The 17233-nt window shown below is 35.5% G+C and overlaps 1 protein-coding gene across 1 annotated transcript in view; it reads right to left on the bottom strand.

Moving 5' to 3' along the window:
- Positions 1–17233, bottom strand: part of Pif1 (Pif1 DNA helicase) — a 94692-nt gene that overhangs the window by 19460 nt on the left and 57999 nt on the right. Inside the window, exons 6-7 of the mRNA XM_089098950.1 lie at positions 14156–14289; positions 9114–9355 (exon numbers count right to left, since the gene is read on the bottom strand). Of these exons, the coding sequence (XP_088955076.1) occupies positions 9114–9355; positions 14156–14289 (376 nt within the window). The remainder of the gene's footprint in view (positions 1–9113; positions 9356–14155; positions 14290–17233) is intronic.

Below are 17233 nucleotides of genomic sequence, written 5' to 3'. Positions count from 1 at the left end.
TTTGCGACACATTTTTTTAATGAAAGAGGTTGTGGGAGCTCCGCAGTGATATTCAGCTGAGAAATATACGGTTTAAACGCAATACACATTTCTGAGAAGTATAAAAGTTAAAACACCCCGATAAATAAAATACTAGATATAATAAAATTATATAATATTTAATTTCAAAAGTCTGTCACAAGCAATAATGGAGCCGAATTTGCTTCATATGTCGAAGTAAAAGAAGAAAAAAGAAAAAAAAAAAAAAACAGAAAACACCAGGACAGCAAGACAAATTTTAAAAAAAATCAAATAAGAAATCTTTCAAACATAAAAATGGTCAATAAAAATTAACACGAATTAGCAAAATAGAGCATTAAGAAGTTTCATGTCCAAAAACTAATAATGAACTCCCCCCCCCAAAAAAAAAACAAAAGAGGGGGGGAGATAAGATAAATAATTTATTGGCAAACTAAATAACAAACTATAAAAAATAGTCGAACTTGCATTCCACGTCGAATAACTTAAAAATCAAAACATTTGGAATAAAAAATTAATACAAGTCAACATCAATAAGAATTAGAAGAAGAAAAGAAAAGAAATGATGACAATTAAAAAAAAGAATTCAAACACACATCTGGTATTCGCTATGATTCATTTTTTTTTTAGATTTCTAAATATCGAGTTTTCGATTTTTTTTCCCCAGCTAAGCATAAGGCTCCAAGGAGAATGCTCAGAAATTTCGCAAGGAACACACACTTCTCAGCCAAAACCTTACCCAAACAATAACGGAACAGATTTTTAATTTTTCCTCAGAAAGTATAAACAAAAACAGCTTATTCCATACTTGTTCAATGAAACAGATAGCGCTGGAGATCCTACACATTTAGACAGCTAAAATTGAGACTCTTTTGTTTCACGTAACGTGTCGATAGAACAGAGGACTTGCATCTGGTCTAAGAAAGAAAGAATCATCGAAAACTATATATGACAAATTATCTCGACAGACAGAGTAAGAAATGAACAAAGCATCTGATATACACATTTACGAGAAACGAAAACGAAGTTTTTTGACTGTCAAAGTAGCAGGTTTTATGTAACCAAGCGACAGCAAGTTACAAAGATAAACATACTTACTTACTGAACTCCCATCCGGCCGGGTTGTTAGATTCGGGACTTCTCCTCTAATGGCATCATAACAATATTTTCGGTATGCCTCCCTGTTTGTCGCAGTCCTCAGCAGTTTTTGGGTGGGGTGGTCAGAGAAATTTTTCCACCAGCGCTTGGGAGGTCTTCCCCTGGGGCAAGAGACATTTATTCTTCCCTCAAAGGCTATTTTAGGCAGTTGGGCTGGTGACATACGCTGAGCGTGTCCTAACCATCGAAGCTGTAGGAGTTTGATGGTTTGCATGATGGCTTGAGGGTAATCCAAGGAGGACAGCATTTGTTCGTTTGATACTCGGTCATGGTAAGTGATACCACTGAGCTTTCGGAGCGATTTAGTTTCAAAAGCCACCAGTTGGTGCTTGTCCTCGGCGTTTAGATTCCATGTCTCTGTTCCCTACGTTGCAACTGGAATCACTAAGGCACGGAAGAGTCGTATCTTCAGTTTTAAGGGGAGGTATTTATTTTTCCAAATAGAGCGCAGTGACTTGAAGCATGCGGAGGCCAGAGCCAGGCGTCGTTTGATGTCTTTTGAAGAGTCATTCGTCGGTATCAGCACACTTCCTAGGTAAATAAATTGGTCGACCCATTCGATTTTCTCGCCCCGAATAGTGACTATGGTGAGAGGGTGACTAGTCTCTGCATGCTGCGTTACTCTCACCTTGGTCTTGCACGTGTTTATCTTAATTCCAAAGCAACTAGCTGCTTCGTCGATAGCGTTTGCGCTTAGATTTCCTCTGTTTTTTCGTTCAGACGATTAATGTCATCAGCACATGCAAGTAGGTCAAAAAGGTATACCCCCAAGACTATTCCCGTGTTATCGGGGATAAGTGCCAGCACATTGTTTAGGAATAGGCAGAAAAGAGTGGGTGAGAGGATGCATCCTTGGAGAACACCTGTAGAGGTTGAAAACTCCTCAATGAGTCCTTCCCTAGGCTGCACCATGCTACTTGCCTTTTCTTAAATACTCCTTATAATATCAATAATATCAGAGGAAACTTCGTAGTGAGCCAAGATATGCCAGAGACCATTTCGTTAGACTAGGTCAAAGGCTTGGTTAAAGTCGATGAATAGTTGGTATAACTCTTTACCAAATTCCAAATTTCGTTGCATGATTTGTTTAATGACAAATATTTGGTCTATAGTGGATCTATTCTGACAGAATCCGGCTTGATACTCGGAGATAACATGTCTTGTCATGTTTCTTATGTTTTGGATCCTTTCTTGTGCAGGGGAACTATGACCAGAACTTGACCAGAACTTGGGATAGTATTTTGTTTCCCAAACAGCTGTTACTATTCGATGGTACAGGTCAATGATAACGTCAGATTCTACTTTGAGCAGTTCTGCTTGGATACCGTCGATCTCGGATGCTTTATTGGATTTGAGGGATTTCACAGCAGTTTCTACCTCTGGCCTTAAGGGTGGTAGGGGTGGTTCCTCATTTATTTATGCTGGAAACATCTGAAGGATTTCAGGATCTGGATTTACTGTGTGATTTAGCTTTTCCTGGAAATGCTCTTTCCAACGATCTCGGATTTCAGCGCGAGAGGTAATTTTGTGGCCATTTTTATCCAAGAGTTCCAGGCACTTTGTATCTTTATGATTTGCTAGCTCTTTAGCACATTTGAACACAAGGTGTGAGTAATCTCTTTGGAAGTCGTCTTCGCACTGCTGACACTTTTGGTTATCATGTCTCTAAGTGCCTGGCGAGTTTTCTTCTCGATTTGGAGTTTCAGTTGCTTGAACCAATCCTTGCTTTCTTGATCTTGTTACTTTCTGAGAGTTGGTTTCTGGTTGCTCTGGCAGATTTACGGCCGAGAACGATCTCGGATGTTTCATTTATAGCCCTGCTACTTTGCAACACAAGCTATGTCGGCTGAGCTAAATAGGACAGTTGTTTCTTGCATGATCTTCGAAAGTCTTTCGTTTAGATGCTCTCTATAATCTTGTTTCGTCTTCTGGTCCTTGAGGACTTCCACACAAAATCTTGGGACTTTTTGCTTCGATTTAAAAACAGCCTTTAACCTTAGACGAATTGATGACATAAGGAGGCTGTGATCACTGTCAAAATCTCCACCAGGGAGAGTCACTGTGTCTGTGAACGAGAATTTCCACCGATTCAATACCAGTATGTAATCAATCATGTTGGCAGTCCTTCCATCGGGAGACCACCAAGTGACTTTCCTCTTTCGCCGGTGTTTGAACATTGTGTTTGTCACAAAAAGGTCGTTGTCTCGGCAAATTTCGATGAGTCGCTCTCCTCTGCTGTTGATCTGCCAGATTCTAAGTTTATTCATGATATCTTCGTTTCCGCTGTTGTCGTTTCCCAAGATGGCATTGAAGTCTCCAAGGACTATAACGAAGTTTCTTTAGAATGGCGTCGACAAGACTCTGAAGCAGAGAGTAAAAATTTTCAAACTCCTCATCGGACCTTGACGAATCAGGAGTCTTGGCTAAAAAAGATGTTCATTCTGCTGCTTAAATGATGTTTATGTTGATATGAAATGGAGGATAAGGATAAAAGAAAACGAAGTTCTTTGGATATAATTGCTGACGATCTGAAGATGTAGCGACACGGAATGATCGTTTGACAAGTTCAATTACACGTTCAAAGAAATTGAGAGGAAGGACACTGCGTGGACACATCCTAGTTAAACATAGAAACAAGATCTCAATTATTGATATGAAACGTCTTAAAGGGAGATGGGCATTATATTTGGAAATGTATTGAAATGTGATAAGCTATAAGAAATTATACATAGAATAATATAAATTTTTGCAATTTCTAAAAAAATTGGTACTAAAAAGGATTGAAAATAAGGTGCTCATAGTATGGTGAATGATTTTTTGAAATATGGTGGTTAAAAAGTTAGGGATAAATAACGAAAAATTATGGTAATTATTTTTGATAAAAGAGGAGGAAATACTTATAAGAAGGCTGATTAAAGTGAGTGTAGTAATAATAGAGGCAATAGTTTGATTTCAGTACGAAGCAAATTATTTAGCTCGAAAATACTAATTACGTATATGAGGGGGAGTCGCCCCTCCTCATTACCTCGCTCTTTACGCTAAAGTTTGACTTTTTGTTTTGATCATTTCAGAATGACTCCAGAATCACAAATGCGGTTAAATTAGAATAATGAGCTCTTTTGAAAGGTCTAAAAAAATATAGCGTAAAGAACGAGGTATTGAGGAGGGGGCGACACCCTCATATACGTAGAAATTTCTGTTCGTTTTAAGTTTTAATGTTGCTCCTTACTTTCAGTTGAAAAAACTTATTTTTTTTATTAATCAAAAAAACTTTTTGCACAAAATAAGTTTTTCAAAAAAAAGTAAAGAACTCCATTAAACCAAAAAACAACAAAACAACAAAAAAAAAAAAAAAATAAAAAAAAAAAAATCAAATAATCTACCAAGCATACAACTACCACAAATAAGTATCAATAGATAAATGAAACACAAAACAAACATAAATTAAAATAAGTCGAACTAAAAACGAGCAGAAATTAATCTCAGTAGGGTTCTAACCCTATGCTTTCTAAAACCCAGAATGTAATTTGTATTTTACTGAAAAAATTCAAATGAATTTCCTGAAAAAATGTGCATTGTCAGTTTAATATGCATATACTGATATTTATTCCTTAAAATCATAATTATTTTTTTATTTCTTAAAATTATAAAAGTGAAAACATAAATTTTTTTTTCATCCTCAAAAACCTAATTTACAGTACTTTCAACTACGTTGAACAAAATTGCTATCTCAAAATTTTCATTGGATGTATTTGGATAAATGGTGGGCGTGAGAGGGGGTTTAGTTGCCCTCCAATCACTTTTGACTATTAAAAAGGGCACTATCCATTTCAATTTCCAATCGAATGAGCCCTTTTTGAAGTTTCTACAACAACACTTTCTATAAAAACCTTATATGCCCCCAGGGAATAACTTATAACCCTTGCTCTGAGGTCTGTGCGGTGTTGTCATCCTGAAAAACCTAATTTCCAGAACATTCAACTACGTTGAGCAAAATGGTTGTCTCAAAATTTTGATTGGATGTGTGTGGGGAAAAGGTGGGCATCAGAGGGGGGTTAGTTGCCCTCCAATCACTTTCGACTGTTAAAAAGGGAACTAACCCTTTGAATTTCCAATCGAATGAGCCCTTTTTGAAGTTTCTACGACAAAGATTTCTATAAAAACCTTATATCCCACAGGGCATAACATACAACCCTTGCCCTGAGGGCTGTGGGGGGAGTGTCCTCCTCAAAAACATAATTTCCGTAATTTCACAATTACATAAATTATTGAGACGAGTCAGAAATATCAGATCCCTGTAATAGATAATGAAAAGGGTCTTTGATTAAACTAACAGAATAGCTTTAGTGTAGGCTCGTCTTATTTTGAATAGGAAAAATCTTAAAACACAAATCAGGATCCTAAAATCGTCAGAAATTATAGTGCCAGAATTCTATAGAAAATATAGCTCTCAAACGTGGGCTTCTAGAAAGAAAGAATGATTCAGGAATTGAGATCAGACACTTTGACCAACTTCGAAACTCAGACACGCCATTGAACACTTAGATCAAACTGACTGACTACACAAATTAAATTAGCTGTTCTTATTATTACACTGAACAATGCCAAGTTTCGCCAAACGTTAGATGGCTAAATGCCAAATGATCAAAAAGTGAAAGTACTTTTGTTCAAAAAGGGGGCTGACAGTTCTCAGTTCTCGTTATAATGTATCAACCAGGGAATTGAGATTACGATGAAATTTCAGTCGATTTAAGTTTACTAATCAGCTAAAAAAAAACTAATTTTTTCATGATTAGATTTCGTAAGGATTGGATATATCGAGTTTTTCTGTCAACTAGCAATTCCTGTTTACTAAAATCCTACAGAAAAAATTAAGAACTTTCAGTCTAGGACTGTTCACTAATTCATCTTAATCGCACTAATAATGGTAACACGTTAGTTCATTACTATGATGTACATTCTAAAATTGTCAATAAAAAAGAATTTATAAATCGTTACTAGATTTGACAATTTTATTTTTTTTAAGCTTCTAAGGAGTAAAAAAAAAACAACAACTTAGCAACATATTAATTTCATTTCCACCTAATTTCAACTCTATCAAAACACGAAAAATCTGAATCGTCACATATATTTGTGATGTTCTTGTAAATGCTACAACAGATAGCATTATTTTGCCCCATATAGAATAATTTGCCCCTTAAAGCAATGAAAGAAAAGTTTTTTAAAAGATACTACACACCGGCAGATAATACAGATGATTTGATGGATTCAAGCCAGATTTAACGAATTTAAAGGAGAAAGTCTTAAGGAAATTTGCCCAATTGAGTTAATTACCCATAAAGCTTTAATTGGACTAAATTAGAAAAAATAAATAGTGTAGTTTTGATTGACCTTCAAAAATTTAGCTTCTAAACCGATTACAATATTATACGAAAAACCAGTCACTGAATAAGGAGTGATATTTTTTATTGCTATTTATTATATATTATTGAATTTATCTTAAAAATCCACCCAAATGCGTCCTTATAAAGTAATTTTTAGCGACTTAAACTGAAGAACAATTTTGATATTGAAGGCCAGTGTCGGGTACCTCGTTTAAGTGACAACTGCCCAGTCTAACTATGTCGAATCCATCATGTATGTCAAATTGCGGGCAAAATCTTGTACCCTTCGAAAAAAAAATTCCAAACAAAAAAGCAACCATCAAACAGTTCATGGTAACGAACGGTAAGAACGGAGCGATTCGGCTCATTAGTAACCAAAACTCTAAAAGCGGAATTTTGATATCAATATATACATCAAAAGAATTGGCTTATTATGTTAATTCCAAATATATAAAATTCATTAAGTTTTGCGTTACCCATAAAACCTACGAGCCTGGGAAAATTTGGCTGGTTTTCAAAAAAGGCCCCCCCCACCCAAAAAAGTCAAGGAATCTTAATGAAAATCGCAATGTTAGATTCAGCATGTCAGACAAACTTACTAAAGAGGTTTCAAGCTCTCATCTGCAAAAATGTGCAATTTTGTATTTTTTGCAAGAAGAAATATCACGAATACGTGTTTATTTGTTTGTCTGCTTTTTCCCATGGGTGATCGCATCGAACTATTGGTCCTAGAATATCGAGATAGAGCTTATTCAGACGGAAATTGAAAGTTCTAGCGCCCTTTTGTGCCCAAAAAGATTGAAGGGCAACTAGCCCCCTCCCACGGCCCTTTTTCTCCAAAGTCGTCCGATTAAAATTTCGAGTTACCCAATATGTCCAGAATAGTTAAAAAGTCCAATAAGCATGTCTTTGGGGATAACATAACCCCCTACAGCCCCTGGGAAAAGGGCTTTAAGTCATGAAATTTGGTCATTGTTTACATATAGAATTTATTATTGAGATTGGGAAGCATACAAACATTTTTTCGAGGGGAGGGGAATTTTCCACAGGGATAATCTTTCGTGAGGCAGGGGGGGGGGGTCCGAGGATAAACTTTCCAGAGGAAATTTGACAACATTCTAATATGAAACTGTTTTTGTTTGCCTTAATTTCTCTTTGTTGACTCAATTTTACTTGTAGAGATATTTCGGGGAAATTTTCCACAGAGTTGGAATTGTTTCGAGCGTTTTTTCATGTGGAGGGGGGGGGAGGGTTCCAGCGGAAATTGTTTCCACTGTTAGAGGGAGATTTTGAGGAGAAATTATTGCACGGAGGGTGGATTTCTGGCCTGATTTGAAAAAACGATCAAAGATTAGTTTTTTTTTGAATGAAAGTATGCTAAGAACTAAGGAGAATTTTTCTGGCGGAATCGTCCACAAGAAATTTTCCAGGAGGATTTTCGAGAAGGATGGAATTTTCGGGGGGGGGGGGGAATTCAGGTGTGAGGAAATTTTTATGGAGAGAGAATTTTCCATGGAGGGGACCCGTAATTCCCAGCATTATTTAAGAAACGTTCAGGAATTCAAATTAAAAAAAAAAAATTTCAACTGAAAGCAAGGAGCAACATAAAACTTAAAACGAATACAATTACTCCGTATATGAGGGGGGCTGCCCCCTCCTCAATACCTCGCTCTTTAGGCTAAACTTTAACTTTTCGTATAAGAACAAATAAGAGCAAATCGCGAAGCACAAGGGCTGTTTAATTAGAATAAGAAGCTTTTTCTAAAAGTGCAAAAAACTTTGGCGTGAAGAGCGAGGCACTGAGGAGGGGACAACCCCTCATATGCGGAATAATTTCTGTTTGTTTCAAGTTGTAATGTTGCTCCTTAACTTCAATTTAAAAAACCTTTTTTTTTAAATTTAATTCTATTTTAGATAGATATTTAAAATACAGCGTCAATCGTAGGCCTAATCAGTGCAGTCAAAGAAGCATGTATTTATTGTAAAAAAATTTCCCCAACCAGATGAAAGAATTTTTTATTTGGATTGAGAGAAAACCGAAAAAGCAAACCGAATATTTACTCACTTGAAGGAATTATTTTCCATGATTTGGACGTGAAAGAAGGCTGTCGAAACCTGACAAGTATGTGTTCAATTAGAGTCATTCATACTCCTGCCATTTACCTGTACCCCAGCCATTGAAACATTTGCCTCTCAACTACTTGGACTATCTGTCTTGGCTTTTCTCTGTCTACGATTACCCAGCCCAGTCTTGATGCAACCTATGCAACCTATTACCCAAAATACTTGATAACTTCAATTCGACTTCTACCACAGGCTGGCTTTTGCGATTTATATGTTAATAGATATATTCCCTGAAATCTCTTTTGACCAATGGGGCAGAAGCTGATTACTCAGCTGATTTATTACTATTTTACCCTTCTTAATTTAGTTTGCTGCTCCCAAAAATCGAAAAAATTCGAAAAAATCGAAAAATCGAACAATAAAACTACGTCCTCACTATTTTTACATACAAATAGAGAATCAAAGAAACATTTGTCATAATTACATTACCTTCCTGATCGGATTTGAGACAAAATTTTAATGAATTCCTTGTCAGCTTGACGATGCACTTGCTTTAGTTCAACAATTTTTGATACTGAATTCTCCCAAGCAGCTGTCTGAAAAGCATACCACCGTTTCTCTCCACGCCTAACCAAAGGAGGCAACTGGAGAAAATCTCCGCACAAAATCAGTTGTATTCCTCCAAAAGGAAGATCAGAATCACGCGTTTTTCTAGCAACGACTTCTAATTTCTAGAAAAATAAAAAGAATTAGTTGACTGGCAGACGTAGGCATCAGTGACTGTGCCGCAGCAGTTAGAGTGCCGCAAGTAATGCAGTGCACTGAGCACAAACCCATTTGAAGACTACTAACACCTTAGCTGGATGTTGACCATTTTTGGTCAGATAAAGCATTATCATCTTCGAAAGATTCTTTATGGTGTAGCTGTCATTTCGAGCTGATACCATTTTCGAGGGGTTTTGGGATATTTTTCGAAATTCTTCCTATACCAAGGGGTTAGCCCTCGAAATAAAATAATGGCGCAAATTTGAGCCACTAAAAAAATACTACTTTGAAAAAAAGTGCAACACGTACATGATTCCGCAGATTTCTCTTTCGTTTGACACATCCTAAGAGAATCTTTTTTTTTATTTCCTCCGTGTTTGAGATAAGTTTATTGTGTTCACCTCTGTATTGTCGCAAACAGTCAATTACCATCAAAATATTGCTGCGGAATGGATAGCCGAGGTCATTTCTAAATTACGCCTATCGCATGTCTGAATAATGCGAACCGTACAAAGATACGTCCGTTTTGAGTAGTAAGTGATATACAGTTTTCCAATTCTTTTCAATTAAGGCAGTTGAAAGTACTTATTCCCAATTTATGATAGAGAAAAAGTTTCCGTTTGATTATCTTCATAAGGCCAAGGCAAACTGCGCAGATGAAAGAACATTGCGACTTCTGTTACAAAGTTTGATTTTTGGTAAAAATTAAACAATTAATTCAATCTACACTGCACAAAAAGATTTTTCAGTAATTGAACCAACTCTGAATGTAATAATAGCAAAAAATGTGGGAGCCGTAAAGCAAGATAGTTGAAGGATTTAGCCTTTCCTTTCTTTGTACTCCTGATTAGCTCTGCAGAAACATTCAAAGCTTCTCGATTAGGATTTTTTGCGTTTCAGATATTTGATATCAAAACCGTTTCTGGCAACAATTTATTTTGAAGGGGTATCCAAATTAACTTGGCTGCTAAAAACTGACGTTCAATCGAAGTGACGTTCCCTTGCTAGAATACACGTGCCCTGTTTGGGGACCACAGATGTTACAACATTGACAACAAGTGACGATCTCAAGGCTGTTCAAAAACGGGTGATAAAAATCATACTGGGGCCCAAATATGATACACACGCAACTGCAACTGCTAAGTTGCAGAGAGAACGCTGAGAGAACGGAGATTCCATCTCATGTGCAAATTTGGACAGTTGCTCCTCGCTGATGAAAAACACATTACGTTGTTACCTACTCTTACTGCCCCCAAAGCCAATACTCAACACACTAACAAGTTGGAGCCAATAAGATGCAGAACAAATCACTTCAGCAATTCTTTTATTCCGTTTAGCAGAAGTGTCATCAACCATGTTCAGTTTTTTTCTATTTTTTTCCTGTGTTGTAAGGAATAACCTAATTTAGTTGAGGCTAATAAAACGAATCCTGAAGTACTACTGTAAGGCAAAGACATAATATCCTTCATAGACGCGGTAAGATCAGTATAAAAGAGGGTAACGTCAACGCTATGTTTGAGGATGAACATTCAATTCCTAACATTCACTGTCGGTTCACCCCCACCGCTTTCTTAAAGCCCCAGTCCCTCTTTTATCATTTTTGCTTCGGGATCATGATATTTTGTAGTTCTATTATGTATGACATATCTAAGCAATTTTTTTTTCTGTACACAGTTTCACCCTCCGGCTTCTTATAAAATATATTTGTTTTTCTGCTTTTTTTATCTTTTTGTTAATAGCACACCCTCGCAAGCGACACTTTCGGTGTGCTACCGATTGATTTTGTCCCTGTTTTTTCTTATAATGAATTATTATTACTACAACTTACAAAATTACCTACAGTATCTCATGATATCACCTTCTTTATAAAGGAGTTTAATGAAAGTTTGGCATCCCATAAATTGTTCTTTATACTAGTTTCCTATAGGTATGACAGTGCTTTTGCTTGATTCAAACTGTTGCCCATTGCATAGCACTCTTTCTTCTGCAGCAGGGGTGTATGACCGACAATGTATGGCCAAGACAGCAGTGTATGGCCAAGAGAGAAACGCATTGCTGGATTGGGAACCTCTGTAATTGACATTCGAAGCAATTTGATATTAACCACTTATATTGTTATGTCCATATTTTTTTTCTTTCTTCTTTATTTGATTGATTATCCATGTATTTCGTTATTTATTGCTTTAGTTGTTTTATCTGTACGAAACGAGCTTGTCTCTCTGCCATATATTTGTACATTTAGTATGTTATGTGCATATGATTGAAAAATAAATGAGCCTGAGCCTATACTCACGCCGAGCTTTAGCTAAAATATATTCCACATATTGTGAATATTATGTCTTGTTTTTAAGTGGAATGTATTGGTTATTGAATATGAATGGTTTGCGCCAGATTTGCATCTCATGTGCAAATAATTGGCGCAAATTGGATACCGACATTATCCAATCGTTTGAATTGCTTAGTAATAATTTAATAAGACATGCCTTTGTGTCCCTATACCCAATCCATAATATTATCCGTGTGTTTTTGTCAGTGATTTAAGTTAAGGTTTAAGTTATCTTTGTCTCTTTGTATTGGATTTTTCTTCCTTTTTAGTGTACTTTACTCCGCTATTTTTCTATAAAAGTGGGTTATATAAATACATTATTATTATTACTACTATTCTACAGTCAGTAGCAATATTTTTCTGATCCTCACAAGAGAGTATACGTTATGATTTTCTTAAAGTTTGTAGTCAGAGAGGATATTTGACTCACATAGGATAATTTAATTCGAAAATTTAAATATGCTCCTTCTTTTAAACCCACGCCCATATAACACCCCCGGACGACAAAACTTACTGGATCTACACTTGACTGCCCTTCACTGCATTATGTTTTTTCTTTAGCGTTAACCATACTACTAAAACAACTTACAAAATTATCTGCAGTATCTCATGATATCATCTTCCTTATAAAGGAGTTTAATGAAAGTTTGGCATCCCATAAATTGTTCTTTATACTAATTTCCTATAGGCATGGCTGTGTTTGATACCATACAATATATGGTGTATACAATATACCATATATTGTATATGTCACAATACTAGGTTAATTAATTAGCCTAAAAAACAATTTATCTTTTTTAAGCAATTCAAGCGATTGGATAATGTCGGTAGCACCATGCTTCACAATAATAGGCTAAGGCTAATTTTTTTGACACAAAGGCATGTCTTGTTAAATTATTACAAAGCAATTCAAACGATTGGATAATGGCGGTAGCACCATACTTCATAATAATAGGCTAAGGCTAATTTTTTGGACACAAAGGCATGTCTTGTTAAATTATTACAAAGCAATTCAAACGATTGGATAATGTCGGTAGCACCATACTTCTCAATAATAGGCTAAGGCTAATTTTTTGGACACAAGGGCATGTCTTGTTAAATTATTACAAAGCAATTCAAACGATTGGATAATGGCGGTAGCACCATACTTCATAATAATAGGCTAATTAATAGGCATACAATATATGGCTTGATATGGTATAGGTATACCATACAATACACACAATGATAACTTAAGAGCTCTTGTTTTAGTGGAAATAGTTTATTTATTACGAATCATTGTTTTTACAAACTTTAAGTTTATATAAACTTCTAAATTCCTATTTAGGAAATTTCTCTTCGATTGCTCAGAAACTTTTCTTTTGATGTTTTGAGTCTGAGTTAAAGTATTGATAGGGTTAGGTTTCTCTTCTCTTGTCATTAAAACAAATAATTTATTTGAATAAGTTAAAACATAAAATAATATAGTAATAAGTTAAAGCTTTTTTCAAGCGTTTTTTTGCTAGTTTTGTTTTTTTTATGACTCAAGAATTCAAATTTGACCCTTTAGAGCTTGTGATGGAATCTTTAAAAATAAATATCTTATGTTTTTAGGTACTATTGGTAAAGTTAGGTTCTCTTCTTTTATTATAAAAGCCAAAATTTATCAAAGTAAATGTATAATGGCTTGTTGTTTCCTGGAGGCAAATGAGAAAATCATCCCGATAAATGACTTGTTCAAAAAATTAGCTTAGGCAAACCGTGGAAATCGACCACAGTCAGAAAGTCAACGATTACACTTGGAAAGAGCAAAAAATAAGGAATCCAAGGGTACTATTTTATTTTATAAATCTATAGTATTTCAGACCCCAGAAAGAAAACATTAGTTTTTTTTTTATTTAAAACACTGAAAAGTAGTTTAACTCAAGCTTATAACAGACTTCTATTTCCATATTTAGGATGCTTCTCTTTTGTTGTTCAGAAACTTCTCTTTTACTGTTTAAAGAAAATAATCTTTAATGACACCTTATTTTGAAGCATTACGGCACAAAAGCCGAAGTTCAATATATAAATCAGGTGTTTCTGGGTCAAATTCCCCCTTAATTAATATTTAGATTGAGCTAAATTTGATACTAAAAACCAACCTATATTTTCTTGTCTTTCCTTTTTCAAACTAAAGAACAATATGTCCAGCTCTTTACATCAAAGTATAGGGTCTTTCGCAATACCTTACACCTGAAACTCGTTTTTGCATCAAGCCAGGACCCAGCAAATCATAGCACCAAAGAAGCTCATTATTAAAATGCTAATCATGTTTTTTAGGAAACCCACATAATAAATACATTTGGTACTTTCAATATATTTTATCCATCTTAAAAGTTGCAAGTACTAACAAAAATGAAAGGCGAGTGGTAGCCTCTTAGTACATTTTTATATCTTCTTCTATAAGTAAATAAATTACCTCAAAAAAGTCGCCATCTACCATAGATACTTCATCTATAATTAAATGTTTTACAGATTTCCATTGTTTTATAAGAATGGGTTTTCTAGCAAGCTCTAAACATTGTTCCAGAGTTGCTTTGCCGCTTCCAATACCTGAAAAACAGATAGCTAATATCAGTATCAACTCAGGGCCGATTCTATATGGGCTAGAGGGGGCAAGCACCCCGGATGGCACTTCCGGTGGCGTCAAAACAAGCTTAAATTGTAATATTTTTGGACAGAAATTGTAATTTCGGTCAACAGATTTTGGCCCTCTTCCGGCCAAAATGACACTTTTGTATTACAAAATGGCAGGTTTCATGGCTTTGCTGTGACATAAATACGTTCTAAGACCAAACTGGGTATACCTGAAGTTTGGCAAACAACATAGAATTGCAATTGAAATTAAAAAATATATATATTGATAAAGACATCGCTTTAAATAGAGATAATGGGGATATTCCTATAAACCCAATTTACGATTATTTAATATAAAGAGAATCAACTAATACTCCTTCTCATTTAAATCAAGTTTAGTTGACCGTATCAACAAAAGTCAGGCTAGTGGATAGGCTGCCTGAATCGCTAGGGACAGAATTCAACTGCTACTGCTACTACTAACAATTCACCACAGCACCAAGCTGCCTGAGGCCAAAAACAGCCACGCACGCTACTTCTCCATCCCAATCTATCCAAAGCCTCCCTCTTCACAGCCTCCTAGGAAGTTCATAATTCCCTTAAATCTTTTCTTGAGACATCCTCCCACCCCATCCAAGGACGACCTGCTATCTGTTTAGCCCTAGACGGTTGGCCGAAAAGGACAATCGTTGGAAATCAGTCATCCTTCATTCACAAAACGTGCGGTAGTGCCATCTCAGGCTTTCTCTTATTATTGCCCTAGAAAGTGAGATTGAACCACACGTTTTGTACAGCCTACTATTTGAAATACAGTCAGTGAGTCGGGTACCTAAAACAATCCGTAGGCAATTTCTCTGAAAAACATCTAGCAAATCTTTCACCGTTATTCGGAGCACCTTCTTATGTATAGGTTGAATATTAACATCGTGTCAAGGTCTCTTGATTATTTTAATTTTTTTTTGTAGTTTATCAAACTTCGTTTGCTGTGACACTTTTTTTTACTCTACAAGGGCATCAGAATTTTTAACTTTCGTTCCAGTAAACCCACTTTCAATATTCTACGAAAACTGGTTTGACATATTTAGCCCTGAAAAATAAAAGGAGAAACAAGAAAAAACCAAAATCAAATAAAAACATATTCTCAGCCTCCTTTTTCAGTAAAAATCTGAATTTTATTTAAAGAGAGCTAAAACCTCGGCTCCAGGTTCTCCGGATATACTAAATCAAATGGAGTAAATTTTTATCGAGATCACCCCTATTTTTGGGGTGTGTTTCCCTCTTTTTATAACTGAGGGGGGTGGGATGGGGTGGTGAAGTCCAAAAAGAGTACAATACTGATGAGCCTTGCACAATAACCTTCAACATATGTGAGAAACCTCAGGTTTCAAGCCACTATCTACCACAATGCACAATTTGGTGTATTTTGGTTTAATTTAGCTCTTTACTCTGAAAGATATTTTGAGAAAGAAGTTTTTTAAATTTATACTAGAAAGAGTCAGGAGTTAAAGCGGTGGTACCTCATATGTCGGATAATTTTTATAGCGATCCCCTGTACTTTTATTTCAAAACTTTTTTTACGATATAATTTCTATCCGTTTGAAATTTTTTATAATACAACTTTTTTATTACTTTTTTAAATTATAATTTCTGTCCGTTATTCTAGATTTTACAGAAGCCTTCTGCCCAAAGGAATCTACTGGAGCTGGATTTTTCTATAAAATTACTTTGGAAAGGATGATTATTTAAAAAAAAAACATACAAATTTTCTTGATGGGGGGGCGGAGGGGAGAGAGAACTCAAAATTAATAACATTATAGATCCATTCTTTTCAAGAGAGGAGGAAGGGTCATAGAAAAAAATTCCTTCACAAGGGGGCCTCATTCTTTCTTCGGCGCAGGTAGATACACAAATGGAATGTGTTTTTTTTTCATACCCGAACCTTTCACATTTTATGCGTTTAATTTGCGAATAGCACTTTACTTTGACCATTTTTTTGCAGATAATGAGTTCCAGGGGGCTACTCGTCATTTTCCCTTTTAGTTTTTTTCTCCTACATTCCCCACCATAAGGCTTCGTGTAGGGTTTAGTGATACATTTAGTTTTGTGTTTTTATTATTAGATCTATCGTTGAATTGCTCTTTTAATAAATGCATCAATCTATCTTATCTAAACTAAGGACGTTACGAGATAAATTCGCACGCCACATTGACATGAAGGACCTCTAACGAAAATTCAAATAATTTGGTCCGAAAATGGACTTTTAGGCTTCAGGAACCTTCTCCCCCGCTAAGATCCACTAAGCCTTTCCCACCCAGATAGCTGGTGTGCTGTGATGTAATGCTGTGTAAGCAGTTTATTTTATATAAACTGTAATAATTAATTACTGCAATACTTATAGTTTTGAAATAATAAAAATTCGACAGGTTATCTCAGAACTTTCGCGTGATAGAACAATTAACATTGCTTTTTAATTTTCCTAATTTAATTAAATGATAGAAATTGACTGCTCTTGATGGAATTTTGTTAAAAGATCTCCCTGTAACTATTTTGTCTTTAAATCCTTTTTCAGAAACCAATTTTATAAACACAGGGGATTGTTGATAAGTCTCTTGTCTAGTCCTGGCGGTTCCACTGCTTTTTCTGAAATATGGAGATTTTTGCCAGTCTTGTCGCTGTTGGTCCTGCCGACCCTTTGGTTTTGTTTTGGTTAAATTTCTTGGTTCGATACTATCACTCCCCCGTTCCCATTATTCTTTTTCACCTTTCCTCGTATTTTTTCCCATTTTCCTTCTTTTTCATTATCTTTATTTATTATGGTATTTGATCATCGAGAAAATTTTATTTGCATTTAGTGTTCATTTTTCCCAGCTTCTCGAGCTCTTCTCTATTTATTTTTCGGAATTTTTATGTATATGTCTGT

The sequence above is a fragment of the Artemia sp. Qi Xiang Cuo genome, chromosome 13, assembly GCF_049724085.1.
Source record: "Artemia sp. Qi Xiang Cuo chromosome 13, ASM4972408v1, whole genome shotgun sequence".
Taxonomy (NCBI): domain Eukaryota; kingdom Metazoa; phylum Arthropoda; class Branchiopoda; order Anostraca; family Artemiidae; genus Artemia; species Artemia sp. Qi Xiang Cuo.
This window is presented reverse-complemented; position numbering and strand designations above follow the sequence as displayed.